The 14,989-nt window shown below is 47.2% G+C and overlaps 1 protein-coding gene across 1 annotated transcript; it reads left to right on the forward strand.

Moving 5' to 3' along the window:
• The first annotated feature begins 5,201 nt into the window (after nt 1-5,201).
• LOC144103317 (uncharacterized) lies at nt 5,202-5,859 on the forward strand. Its single transcript, XM_077636070.1, has 2 exons — nt 5,202-5,474; nt 5,512-5,859. Exons 1-2 carry the CDS (start codon nt 5,343-5,345, stop codon nt 5,857-5,859), a joined length of 480 nt encoding a protein of 159 aa, XP_077492196.1. The 5' UTR covers nt 5,202-5,342.
• Nucleotides 5,860-14,989: the final 9,130 nt, after the last annotated feature.

The following is a 14,989-nucleotide window of genomic DNA, read 5'->3' on the forward strand; positions in this document are numbered from 1 at the left end:
CGCTCTAGTCGACACAGGAGCCGATTACTTGGTTATGAATGGAACACTCGCTGCGCTGCTGAGAAAAGTCACAACGGCTCAGGACGGCCCACAAATTCACACCGCAGGGGCCAGCTCAGTACGGCACCAGGACGATTCACAGCACGAGTGACTGTAAAATGACATACCTATCCTGCGCCTTTTGTTGTGCTACCGCAATGCTCCCGCGAAGTGATCTTGGGTATGGATTTCCTTAATGAGCATCAGCCGATTATCGACCTGCGATCCGAGCTGATTTTTGACGAACGAAGCCATCACTTCGATGAAAACTCGGGAAAATCACGTTGCCCTGAGTGTCCTGGAGGAAGAAGTGAGCGTCCCACCCCTTTCAACCGTTATCGTGACCATAGGCGCCACGAAAGCCATTAACGCTGAATTCATAATCTAGGGGAACATGCAGTTGCTTCTGGACAAACGAATCAGCATCGCAAGAGGCATCGCACATTTCCGCAATGGCCAGGCCGAAGTACTGCTGACTAACTTCAGCGAAGAGTACCGGCACATTAACAGAGGAACGACGATTGCTTTCTTCGACGAAATACCCGACTTACGGGACTCCAACGCTCTCTCCGGCCCTTCCACAAAAGATTCGCCTGACCAAGAGAACTCGCCGACTTTCGACATCAACGCAGCCCTGCCCCGTAACAGACAAGACTAGATGCGCAATCTGCTTCGAAGCTACAGTGAGTGTTTTTCGACATCGCGGAAGGTCCGACAAACGACAATTTCCAAGCATTGCATTATAACGGACCGACACGTCCGACCTCTCCGTCAAAGCTCCTACTGTGTGTCACCGCGAGAACGACAAGCCATCCGGGATCAAGTGAAAGAAATTCTTCGATACGACGTCATCCAGCCTTCAAACAGCCCATGGGCGGCCCCGGTTGTTCTAGTGAGAAAGAAAGACGGCACACTTCGATTCTGCGTTAATTACTGCCGCTTGAACAACATAACAAAGAAGGACGTCTACCCCCTCCCCCGCATCGACGACACACTGGGCCGCCTCTGCAACGCCAAATATTTCTCATCGATGGACCTCAAGAGCGGCTACTGGCAAATTCAGGTCGACGAAAGAGATCGCGAGAAGACAGCTTTCATCACTCCGGATGGGCTGTTTGAGTTCAAGGTGATGCCATTTGGTCTGTGTTCCGCACCAGCGACGTTTCAGTGAGTAATGGATACAGTGCTGGCAGGCCTGAAGTGGCCAATTTGTCTGGTATATTTAGATGACGTCGCTGTCTTTGCCTCGAACTTTGAAGAGCACCTCAAAAGACTTCGAACAGTACTAGACGCCATCAATTCGCCTGGCCTAACCTTGAAAGCAGAGAAGTGCCACTTCGCCTACGAAGAGCTGCTGTTTCTAGGCCACATCGTTAGCAACGAAGGAGTACGCCCAGACCCGCAGAAAACAGCTGCTCTTCAACAGTTTGAACCGCCGGCTATTAAGACAGCGGTGCGCAAATTTCTCGAAGGTTAATATCTCTTTTTTTAGAAATTCTAGAATTCGTTAAATGCGCGCCTTATCGGCAACCCTGTACGGTATTTGTCAAGTCTAGTAAGTAGAAAGGAATACGGCCTGAGCCTCGTAGCAAGACGCTTGTAGCATGAGGCGATGTCTGGCAGGAACGAAGACAATAGCTTCTCTCACCTTCACGAAGATTGTATCGCTGGGGATGCAACAGGCCGCGCCATTATGTCCAACAACGAAACCCCTCGGAAGTACTGACAAAAAGGCTTTTGTTATTCGATGACTTCATTACACTATACAAAAAATAGGCATGTAATGATAATCGCTCTCCCTTGCCATTTAACACTACCCTGTGAATTTGTAGACAATTGCATACTCGCGTTAGTTTTACTCGCACGTTAAACCTTCAGATGCTTTCACTTCATCCGTCTTTCCTCGCGCCTTATGAGTCTGGTATGATTTTCCTGATATATGAATATGTATAGCCCTTTTTCATACCTTGGCGAGGTGTGTGGCTTCTTTTCGTGAATAATTCGCTTATATTTATTTATTTCCATGTTGTATTCTTTCATTCATACGTATTCTTGATTGTATCGGAAGCATTCTTCTCCTTAGTGACCATGTATATTTATGAACATTATCCTGAATACAATTCTCTTATTTTTGAACACGTGCACTTGCTAGTGCTTAACCCTTTGTTTCCTGTCTTCTCTAATCGCTTAACCATTTTTTGAAGGTATAATTAGGTAAACAAGCTGGTGCAATGGGCCTTACATTAGAGCGTCCTGGTTTGTGTAAGTCTTTAGAAATCAGTCTTTGATCTTAATACATAACTTGGTCTTCTGTTGAGACAGCTTACGGTGACATAGGTGTGAATGTAATCGGAACAGGCGACTTTTTGTTCAAACTCTGAGCCTTGCTCTCGGAGCCGCAAATGTACGGCTTTTCCTTCCACCTTCTTCCACTTCTTTGTGAAGAATAAAACTTGTATGTATGTATGTATGTATGTATGTATGTATGTGTGTATGTATGTATGTATGTATGTATGTATGTATGTATGTATGTATGTATGTATGTATGTATGTATGTATGTATGTATGTACGTACGTACGTACGTACGTACGTACGTACGTACGTATGTATGTATTTATGTATGTATGTATGTATGTATGTATGTATGTATGTATGTATGTATGTATGTATGTGTGTGTGTATGTATGTATGTATGTATGTATGTATGTATGTATGTATGTATGTATGTATGTATGTATGTATGTATGTATGTATGTATGCATGCATGCATGCATGTATGTATGTATGTATGTATGTATGTATGTATGTATGTATGTATGTATGTATGGAATGAGCTGGGACTGGCTCCCGTCTTAGTCTCTATTATGTCAGGCAACGTAACAGCTGTATTTAAAATGCAAATGTGGTTCTCCTACATTGAGATAAGTTTCTCAGGATCATTAAGTGGTACATCGGGTCGTTTAAAACTACCATAATTCATCCTTCCTGACAGTTCGAGCATGTGAACGCCCATTTCAAGTAACCAAAAACTAAAGAGCACGCCTTGCAACGGAACAATGCAACACCATACATTTCCAAGTCATTAAGCGGAAACCGCTGAAACGGATTGATCGAATTACCCAACGTCCAAGCCTCCTCTAAGGTCTAAGGAATGCTCCTAATCATTTCTAGTTTTCGGATCACATGGCGTTCAAGCGTATCGCTGACCTGCTCGTCAATGGTTTGGTATTCAGCAGCTGAGGCCTGGTACTACCGCTAACAGAAAGGTGCATTAGTGCCAGTTTCAGTATGGTGGGTTAACAGCTGTGGCTCACCTGAAGAAAGGTTGATGAGAGTCGACCGAACATTTAAAACGCTGAAGAATGGTAACAAGGTAGGCATATTGAGTAGGCTTCAATTTAGCATTGAAGGACCGGGAAAGAACATCGATAAGAGACGGGTCTCCGATAGTAAGAGGTGTAATGGCGCGGATTTGAAGGGCAGCACCAGTTTCATCAGGGGTGTAGGCTTCGGCGAGATTGTGCAAGTCAACACTGCCAAGTGCTTTTGAAATCAGTAAAGTTGTAGGGCAGAAGAACGGGTTTAAACATAGAGTTCGAGCCACCAAAGGTTCTGAGCACGACATGCGGTAACAAAGCTTACCAGGGGTCAGCGAAATGTAAGGAGTGTGCATAGAGAACAGCTGCGTCACAAAGGCCGGTACAAGAAAGTGGGACAACAGCTGGGGACAAAGCCAGTACGTCTGTCTTCTGCAACGACCACAGTACCGGAACCAGCAGAGGGTACGCCCAAGCGAGGGTGATTCAGTTGCGACGATTCAAGCTTAGCCCATGCGCAGTCGATAATAGCCTGATGTGTGGAAAGGAAGTCCCAGCCAAGCATGACGTCGTGAGATGAGCGAGTGAAGACAACGAACTCAAATATGTAAAGAACATCTTGGGTAAGTTGAGGGGTGGTGCAGGCTGCTAAAAGCCGAATGTCCCCTGTGGTGTCGTTAATTAAAACGGTATGAAGAGGCGTCTTCACCGTTTTAAAGCCATAGCGTTAAAGGTACGTTACCCAGAAAATACGGCGCCGGCGTTATCGGCGTTGAGAGGGAGAAATCACGAGCAATTCTCTGGCGGGTGGTGCCCAGAGAGCAACCTAGGAGGCAGTTGGGCCACCCAGGTCTCGTGACCTTGAGGCCTCATCGCAGCCTGATCGGACTGTGAGCCAACTGCCCACCGTGGCAGGTGCGAGTTAAATTAATGACTGGTCATTCGGGAAGGGCAACCTGGGCAGCCTATTGCCCACCATTAGCAGCACGTGCCATCGTAGGGCCGTGGCGCATCGCTTAACCGATGCACTAATGCGCCAAGAGGGGTTTGAATACAGCTAGGGATCTATTATTGTTAAGTACAGAAACACCAATTCTTCATATGTGATAATTAACTCACTTCGCTCTCGCGTCATACCCTTTGGCGGAGCTTAAGTGTCCTCTTAAATTTTCAGTCTGCGGCAGAGGCTTTCACTTGAGTCACCGCGGCGGGTAATAACCTTCAGCGACGGCGACGGTTTAAAAACAGGTGCAGCCGGCGAGAAGAAACGCGCTCCATAAGGGTGAGAGCTCCTAGATCCCAGCTCCGTAGGACCCGGAAGCCACCCTCCTATGCCCTCTCCATACGACCACGTTAAAGATCCGCAAATAGTTGGTCTAGTGGATGAGCATCCGCCTCGCATGCGGTAGGTGCGGAGTTCGAACCCCACTACCGCCAGGTACCCACCGGTGATACAATGGGTGCAAAGCCTGGTGCACGGCTTATTCAGGGTGGAATGCTTGGGAAACTGGTATCCGCTTTGTCAGGTCTCAGTAGAGACTTTTAGCTGAGCGTATTTGCGTTCCGCTCCGCTGGTAGTTCCCCAGCGGAGCACCAGCGGAGCGTAACGCGAGTAAAGAGTTTTAGCGCAGCGTCTAAAACGCCCGAATGAGCGTAGTACAGCGGAGCACTGCGCAGCCCCACCTGTTGGTGAAAATCAGAGTTACGCCGAAGCGAATATGAATCGCGCTTGCTGTTACTGTACTAAAATTGCTAAATAAAGGCGTTATTTGTGTTTATAATATATATTTAAACATTTGTGGACCTTACAATCCAATTTAAAGTATGTCGTGTTAGACAAAAAAATGCTTGGCACTGTGACGGTCAAGTCAAGCCGAAGCCCCACGCCACAAGCTGTTTTTTGGTGCGCTGTGTGTAGATTAGCACGAGTTCGCGAGTCACGACCGCATTTTGCCTCCGCCACAGCAATGTGGTAAGGTCTAGAGATGCCGAAGAGCATACTCCAAGACCCGCTACTCTTGTCACAGCTAAAGTGGTCAGAGATAGAAGACTTGCTGTGTCTTGAAGTCTTTGGTGAGACGCGACGTGACCCACTTTCTGTGCGCGGGCTTTTGAACATTGACGACATCGACAGTGGTGTGTTCAGGACGCAACATTGACGACATCGACAGTGGTGTGTTCAGGACGCATTTTCGATTCGAGAAGCATGACTTGCACAGGCTGCAGAGGGCCTTACAAATACCTGGAGCGGTGGTAACTCCACAGAGGGTGGCAGTTCCCGGGGACGAGGCCCTGTGCATAACCCTGCGACGGCTTGCGTACCCGAACCGGCTCTGCGATCTGGAAGACCTTTTCAGGCGACACAGCTCTACCCTATCGTCTGTGACCAACATAGTTCTCGGGCAAATTGAAACGCGTTTTTTTCATTTGTTGGATGACCTAAACAACCATGCCTGGCTGAACCTGGACTCGCTGGAAACGTTCTCTCAGGTAAGCCGTTAATAGAATTAGAGTTTTGCGAGTCAATATTTCTCACATTTTCGTTCTTTTTTTCAGGCAGTTCACAAAAAAGGAGCCCCGCTTAAAAACTGCTGGGCGTTCATAGACGGCACGGCGCGACCGATATGCCGACCATCTAGGAACCAAAAAGTTTATTTTAGCGGCCACAAACGCGTCCACGCCCTGAAATACCAGTCAGTAATGTGCCCAAATGGGATTATCTGTCAGTTAGACGGATCGTATCCCGGAAGCAAACATGATGCTGGTAAGTAACTGGCAAGCACAGCCGCCTCAACAAAGCGTTGTTTATCATTCTTTCTTCACTATGCCTGGTGCTTGGAAACAGGCAAGGTAGAACGTCGTCTCATTATACAATTTATTTTCCTTCTTCCAGGTAACTTCGGTAACAGCAAAGCATATGCAAAGTTGGAAAAGCTTGTTCAGGGGCGCAACTACGTTATCTACGGGGACCCTTCCTACCCTTTGCGGCCCCTTCTGCTTTAGCCCTATGGCGGTGGTTCCTTGACCCCTGAGCAGCAAGCATTCAACAAAGCTATGAGCAGCGTGAGGCAGGCAGTGGAATGGGGCTTCGGTAAAATTGCGAGACTTTTTGCCTTTGTAGGCTTCAAAAAAAAATCAGAAGCTTTACCTCCAGAACCTGCCACGCATATACAAATCAAGTGCACTTCTTGCGAACTGCCATACCTGCTTGTACAGCGCCCAAGTTTCTCAGTATTTTTGCCTTGAGCCACCACCTCTAGAGGATTACCTTGCCCCTCGATAGTGCTTCATAAAACCACGCAGCTGCGAAAGCGAAGAGTTTATTTCATGACTGTAAAAGGGTAATGATGAATCAAAATGACATTTGGTTATTTATATTATCGATAATGCAGACAAATTCGCAGCATAAATAAGACGCACACAGAAGAAAAGGAACACACAAGACAGGACTGTGCTGCACAGTCCTGTCTGCAGCTGCAGCACAGTCCTGTCTTGTGTGTTCCTCGTCTTCCGTGCGCGTCTTATTTATGCTGCGAATTTGTTTGCATTATGAATAGCAACCAACTGGCCCAATCTACCATATTACTTCAAGTAGTTATCGCTGTTGTGCATTCAGTATACTGAGCAGTTTTTTGTCGTGATCATCAAACATTTTTTGTAGATGCTCAATGAATTTCTGTTGGTTTTCATCCCGGGAGGATGCTTCCAATTGGAGTTTTTTTTCTTCGAGCTCCAGCTTGCGTTCCTCTAAAGCAAGGCGGCGCTCCTCGTTCTCCACTTTCCTCCTTTCAATTTCCAGCTCCTTGTTTCGAAGTTCATATTCATGAGTCTCCCTCATTGTCACAAGCTGGAGGCCCATGCTTTGTAGTCCTCGAATTCCTGCAAAGGTAGACAATCAAAGGAATTTCGGCCGTCAGTTCAATTGAGTTCATGCACTGTACGGCTGCTGTGTAGTATTAAAATGCCGTAGGACAAGCACAGATCTTGTGATGAAGCTCCTGTGATAAAGTTCATATTCAACTGATTAAGTATTGTATGGTTTGCAAACATGTATTTTTGTGATACCTACCTTTTAGGTTAGTGTTTCCGTGCCTGACGTACCTTGATAAACAAATTTTGTTCCTGTGAATTTATTCGACATTTCTAGATCTATTCATGAAAGAGATGGGAATGTTTCCAATTCTGTTAAGCATTCATGTGATAAAAAAACACTTGGGTCATGAACTGCTGCGCCATGGCAAAATGTGTTTTGATTTCTGCATTCTGTCTTCCTACTCAGGCGAGGTTCTTACTGTTAATATTTGTGGTTTTTATGCATATGTTTTAAAGGTGTCAGGAATGAGTGTCAATACATACTCATAGTTTCTATATAGCCATGAACGATAATTTGTACTGTAGGGTTAAATGAAGACGGCTCTAGTTCGACTTCCACAAATCAACGGACAAAGCTGCCCAAACCCTACTCATGTCAACATTTACCCGTGTACACTTATAATGCTCTCCTGAACACCATTCCGCTTTGTGTGTAAATAAACATGTGGTAAACACACATTCCTAAAAGACTTGCCTTTAGCCATGGCCGGCAGAATCTGTTGCCTAGCTGCAGGCTGGCGCTGGTCGATAGACGGAGGTGCTGAGGGAGGACGCTGTTGCCCTGAAATGACTTGGCTCTGCTGCTGCTGCTGGCCACCATCCGTCTGCTCTGTGTGGTCCCGCTCAGTGTCACTGGTAGCTGCAGACGGTTCCAGCACAAGCTCCTCATCATAAATTCTGAGGAACATCAGCGCTACAGGAGTTCCTGTTTATAATGAATGAGAAAAGAAGGAGGCAAAATCGTACAAGGAGGGTTGCCAGATTTGGCTACTGTTCGTCCGAGCTGGCATTGAAAGTTTCCATTTGTCTATGTGGCTAGTTTTGGATTACATTTTTTGCTGCGCCCATGTCAATATGATTTGTTCTGTAATAAATATTCTGAATGTTTTTGTATATCCTTTCTCTACTTTGTGCCAGTGTTCGAGGCATCTGCGGAGAGGCTGTTTTCTCCGTTGGAGCGCTGTTAGCTGATTGCAAACGACACGAAATTTTGTGTGGACCTCAGGATAGACTGGGCAAGTGCCCTGCAACAGCCTGTAGACAAAAATGAAGGTAGAACATGCGTGCTTCTAAAGTGTGTGTATCATTCCCTAGAGCTAGTCTGTCATCAGGCAATCAATGGTGATCATCAGGCTACCTCCACACTGACTGCCTTGCCTGCTATTCTAAGGCAAGAATTTATGTGTGCAAAACGTTCAAATGGATAACACATTCTCCAAAAGGGCAAGAGAAGGGGGAAATGTCCCTCATTATCATTCGGGACATACCCCGAGGTGATGGTGGCACATCTTGTGATTGCCATCTTGTTGCACAGACACCTACCAGCCTCTGTGTAACACGATGGATCAGCATTGCACCTGCCTTGCATTGAATCATGAATCAGTGTGCTGCACTGAAAGCCCGCTCTGAAGCAATGAAAAGTATAAAATGCTGCAAGGCAGCAAGAGTGCATATTAAGAGGAATGTACACGGATGAGCAAAATTGAATTTTTGTTCTACATCAGTAAATTTGAGCGAATGAACAAGCTCCTTCAATGCGAGGCCCTGGCCCCTGTCAGGCTAAAGGAGAAATTCATCTCTTTTGTGAAAAAGTTAATCGCAAGAATTTTAACACCTGCACCTACGCAGGACAACAAAGCGAAATGGGAGCAGCACATAGATATTACATTTCAGTGCATGGCAATTCTTTTCTTAACAGCCTCGAAACGTCTTCTCTCAGCTTCTCTAACAAACATTTTCTGTTGGATAGGCACCACAACATTATTTTTGTGTGCATTAAAAGTGCACTAAAGAGGTTACCTGCTAGCCTAAAGCTTCAGAGCGACCTGCACCTAGAGCCTGAACCAAAAAACGCAAAGTACTCAGCGAATTTTATCCGGCACTCACTCAGTGCTTTTATAACTACAAACTCAATTTATGCAATAGAGTCTGAATTTGCCAGCTATAAATGAAATTCAACGATATGGCATAGCCTACCGGGTTCAAAATTAATTCTGGGTAAGCGTCAGAAATGTAAAAAATGTTGCCGGTGAGCTCACGTTCCCATTGATGTCTGAGCTGGCACTCTTTGTTGTCATTCACTTATGAAACGCCACCGTCGAAAGCGTATTCAGCTAGGTCTCGGTCACTAAAACGGGCCTGAGAAATAAGGTGTCTAACTAGATTTTACAAGCGCTCCTTCATGTGAAGTTTGGCCTGGCCAGCAATGGAGGCTGCTACAAGGATTTTAAACCGACCATGAATTTTTGTCCCATTTCAGCTCTAACATTTCGTATGGGCCAAGCAGTTCGACTTCGAAATCAGCTCATGATGCCCCAGTTCCTTCTCTAACCTACTTTGTTCTCTCTGTTGTGCTAGATTTTGGAAACTCTGGATGCAAGTTGCGCTAAGAGATTCTTCACTGGTCACTAGGGGCAATAAAAAGCTCAGCACACTGGCATGCAACTGTCAGCTCCAGTATCATTTGACTCAGTCCGCAAAGAGTGGGCACACAGCAGCCTGGGATACACCTCTATGCAGTCATGCGGTGAACCCTCCCCCCCACCACTCCCGAGAGGCTCACAGAAAGAGAAAACAAGCTAGAACACGGACGACATCAAAACTCGAGTGTTTCATGTATGCACACACGTGCTACTTGTAGAAAGCCCAGTACAAAGGCTTACGGGCCGTGCATGTGGCTTTAGAGTTATCCGGTAAAAATGGAAAACACAAGAATGCGAACTCAGATGCAGGCATTACAAAAACTTACCATCTTTCTCACCATCTATGCAAATTTGCGAAGCTGGCGCGGCCGAATAGGAGCAGTCGCCAGCAACTTCCTCCTCCAAGTGACTCGCACCATTTGGTTGCTGTGCTGCCCTACTCGTCCTTGCGTCATGAGCCGTTGCTGGCCTCTTTTTACGCACTGCGCAGCCCGCACTTCTTGGGGTAATCCTCGGCTCGTACTGCACAGCCCGCGCGTAGTCCGAAAGGTCTTGGAGAATTTGCTCCTTTTCCGAGTACTGCTCTTCGGTCCCCGATCTGAATAGGCCAGAAAATGCGCGTCACATAAACATGTGCGCCAGAGCTGCAGAGCGAACAAACAAAAACACACTCACTTTTTCAGATTCTTCGCATCCTGCCGCCTCCAGTAGCCGATGAGAAGATCTACTCAATCCTTTATTCCGCGAAGCGTTAGCTCTCGGCCTACCGCCCGGTTAACGCTCGCGAGGACGCTCACCCACTTGAGCTCGTCCCTGAATCGCCTTGTCGCAGCCACTTCCCGCAAAAGGCAAAGATCGTCTTGCGCATTAAAACATTTGCGCGGCTTCCTTGCTTGCAGGCGTGCTTGCGCCGCGTCCGCGCTCGATGAAGCCGACGCACTAAGGTGCGCACTGGAGGCCGCCATGTTAGTGCTCGACGACGCTCACTTGCTTGCACTCGCTGGGCGATCTCCGCTGGAAAGACCAGACGAGCGGGCGAGCGCGCAGCGCCGCAAACCCGCTGGCCGCCTGAGCGTTCTGCGAATGCGCACTGGCGCCCTCTCTCGTCCGCTCCCCTCCGCTGGCCGCTGGCCCGCTCTGCTAAAAGTCTGTACTGTCTCAAGCAGAGCCACAATCGCTGCCATGTGCAGACAGTAGGAGTGTTCAAAAAGATATAAGAGGGAAGATTGAAAGGAAAAGACGCGCATCACAACAGCCGCGTCATATAATAATAATTTGTTTTGGGGGAAAGGAAATGGCGTAGTATCTGTCTCATGTACCGTTGGACACCTGAACTGCGCCGTAAGGGAAGAGATAAGGGAGGGAGTGAAACATGAAACGAAGAAAGAGATGCCGCAGTCGAGGGGTCAGGAATTATTTCGACCATCTTGGGATCTTTAACGTGCACTGACATCGCATAGCACATAAGCGCCTTAGCGTTTTGCTTCCATAAAATCGCAGCCGCCGCGGTAGGGTTCGAACCGGAAACTTCGGATCAGCAGCCGAGTGCCCTAACCACTGAGCCACCACGGCGGGTGGCCGCGTCAGCTGAAAATTGGTTTTTGGGAAACGGAAATGGCGCAGTAACTGCCTCACATCTGGGCTGACACCTGAACCGCGCCGTAAGCGGAGGGATCAAGGAGCGATTTTAAGTAGAAAGGGCAGAGCAAGCCACCGATCTTTCCCCACTCCACAGGACCACGTTAAAGATCCCAAAATGCTTCGTCTAGTGGCTGAGCATCCGCCTCGCACGAGGTAGGTGCGGGATGTGTTCCCTACTTCCGCCAGGTACCAACCGGTGATACAATGGGTCTCTGGGACAATTTCGACTACCTGGGGATATTTAACGTGCACTTACATCGCAAAGCACACAGGGGCCTTAGCGTTTCGCCTCCATCAAACCAGGGTTCTCCTGATCAATAGCCGAGCGCCTTAACCACTGAGTCACCGCGGCGGGTGAACCCGCCGCAGTGGCTCAGTGGTTAGAGTGCTCGACTACTGATCCGGAGTTCCCGGGTTCTAACCCGACCACGGCTGTTGCGTTTATGAAGCGAAAAGCTTAACTACGCGGGTCAGAGCCGAGCTTTGCGTGAGCCGAACTGCTGAGTTATGCGCATGCGCGAAAACGAGTGACGTCACGCGCCGCACAAATGGTCGGTCCTCGCCGCTGCCGTAGCCGTCGCCGCCACCGATTCCGTCGCCTGACCTTTCGGCGTAGCCGCGCGCTACTGCACATGTGCGTGATGCGCAAGCACAAGGAGGCTATACATCTATACGTCCCGGATACAGCGTACGCTCGGTTTAAAGCGCTGCAAACAAAGCCCACCACGGTTCTAACAATTGCCTTACTTAACGTTAGGCCGTTACTTTGCCATATGGCTGACGTTTGTAGTGACTGGCTCCTGCCAAGTGCCGATGTTGTCCTCTTTACAGAGGTTGGCGCTGCGACGGGATCACAAACTGCCTCAATCCCCAACTTTAGCATGGTTGCTTACGCCAGTCGTGTTAACCCTACCAAAAGTTCCGGCGTGTGTATCTATGTGCAGAACGGGATTAAGGCCACCCAACTGCCGACCGTCGCTGAAACGAGCGGTGAATCGTGTGCTGTTCACTGAAAGAAACTGGCATAGTTGTGCAGGCGGCGTACATGTCGTCTGACAATACGGTAAACGGCGTCGTGCGTGTTGGGGCTACTGCGATACCGAGCCAAGTGAATGGTGAACATTGTGTTGTCGCGGCTGACTTTAACCGTACCTCAAGCTCCCTTGACGTGCCCCTCAAAGATTCCTTTACCTTGGACTAGGTCAGCTCTCCCACAGAACAGACAGCTGAATGGGGGATCACTACAGACCTTGCATACCAAATATAAACAGTGCATTCTACGTACTCTTCTTTCACTCCCTCCCTTATCCCTTCCCATACGGCGCAGTTCAGGTGTCCAACGATATATGAGACAGATACTGCGCCATTTCCTTTCCCCCCAAAAAACCAATTATTATTATTATTATTATTATTATTATTATTATTATTATTATTATTATTATTATTATTACGTACTCTGTAACAAACATAGAGACAGCCGCTTGCTACTACCCGGATCACCGGACTGTCTTTATGGCTTTAGAGAAACTGCAAGACTATGTGTCCAACAGTAATAAAAAAGAAGTTTAATACTGTCGCTTCTGTGGTTAACTCGTAAACATATGCCATTGAGTAACCAAGTCTACGGCTATAGATAAACCATGTATACAATACCAGCTAAGCTACGAAGCATAACCATGACGTCAATCTAAGCATAACAGAAGCTTTTCGGTTGTATATGCAGGCTTAACCAGAGCTAAGCCATTGCCTAATTTTTATGGAGGAAAAACGCTATGGCGCCCAAGAGCTGTGCGAAGTCAGTGCACGTTAAAGATCGCCAGGTGGTCGAAATTATAACGGAGCCCTCCACAACGGCACCTCTTTCTTCCTTTCTTCTTTCACTTCCTCCTCTATCCCTTCCCTTACGGCGCGGTTCAGGTGTCCAACGATATATGAGACAGATACTGCGCCATTTCCTTTCCCCAAAACCCAATTATTATTATTATCATTGAGACAGTGGAAAGGCCTGTGCACTTTTCTTCATTCTTCCTTCAGTCCCAAAAACAACACATCTTTAACATGTACTAACATCGCAAAACCTACTGGCAAAAAAAAACAAAATGAAAATTGGTTTTTGGAAGAAGGAAACGGCGCAGTACCTGTCTCACATCTCGGTGAGCACCTGAACCACGCCTTAAGGGAAGGCATGATGTAGAAAACGAGAGGAGGAGGTGCCATAGTGGAGGGCGCCCTGAGTAGTTTCAACCACCTGGAATCTTCAACGTGCATATCTATCGCACAGTACACTGGCGCCTTTTGCGTTTTGCCTGAATCGAAACGCGGCCATTTTTAGGTCTTCGTTTCTTCATTGTGCACCAGCTGCACTGCTAAGGCGGCGATGGCCTTGTGGTACTGCGCCGATAGGCGGAAGGTGCTTGGTTCAATCCCCAGTACCTCCGGCTACCTACCGGTTTTCTAATCCGCCTCATTGGGTAAAAGCCACTTGTGGCCCTTCTTACACATCTCGGTGTAGAAAACGGGACGCTGCCATTAAAAGAGCTGTATACTCATCATATTTAGTATTTTGAGATAATAACACAAGCATTTTAACAAAAGCAGATATATTATTTCGCTTAGCTTTTGAGCTGGGTCGCACTGCAGGCGCTTAAGAGTTATATGCAGAAAAATACGAGTAATTTTTCACAGTAGTTTTTTCAGCACCTAATGATTTATGTTGTGTCGACGGTGGTGTAGTTTACTGTTGTGGTGGTGGTAGTGGTTTTATTAAAAATTTTATTAAAAATAAATAAATAAAACCACTACCACCACCACAACAGTAAACTACACCACCGTCGACACAACATAAATCATTAGGTGCTAAAAAAAACTACTGTTGTTTAAAAGCATTTTGCCTGCTTTCGAACAGTTGGTTGGTTGTTAGACTCGGGTTGCATTTGCAATCTATTATGCCTTGGATAGTTAATTACCGTTTATAGATGGCTGTACCGCATGCCTCATATGTGCACTGACCGCCATAGAGCTATTTTCGTGTTGCTGTAAACACTGCTACACTGACGCACTTTGCGTGCACTTTGCTGCCTCGTAGCTATCACAGTAGAGAACAGGGAGCTGGAAAAGGGACGTCGAAGAGGACGCATATCGGTAATGAACGGCAATTGCTACTGTGCAGCCAATGGGAGTGTACTTCTACGTCAGTGGACGGAATTTTTTCCTGCCAATAGAAAGCTGTGCATTGTACATGCATATATGTTATAGTGTGGACTGGTACACTCCTAATATAGCTTTAGCAGTGCGAGACCCCAACAGTGGTGGTTCAGTGGTTAGAACGCTCGGCTGCTTATCTAGCGACTAGGATTCACTACCCGCCATGGCGGTTACGTTTCGACGGGGCTGAAACGTGAAGGACGCTTGTGGGGTGTACATGTCAGTTGACGTCGCGGTTCACGTTAAGAGCTACAGGTTGCCGAACTTTATCC

This window comes from Amblyomma americanum, chromosome 9, assembly GCF_052857255.1.
Source record: "Amblyomma americanum isolate KBUSLIRL-KWMA chromosome 9, ASM5285725v1, whole genome shotgun sequence".
Taxonomy (NCBI): Eukaryota; Metazoa; Arthropoda; class Arachnida; order Ixodida; family Ixodidae; genus Amblyomma; species Amblyomma americanum.

What these genes read in the sequence shown, in the direction of transcription:
- LOC144103317 (XM_077636070.1), top strand. Translation starts at nt 5,343, where the DNA reads ATGCCGAAGAGCATACTCCAAGACCCGCTACTCTTGTCACAGCTAAAG. An exon ending in CTGTGCGCGGGCTTTTGAAC is followed by an intron (nt 5,475 to 5,511) that starts ATTGACGACATC and finishes TCAGGACGCAAC; the next exon opens with ATTGACGACATCGACAGTGG.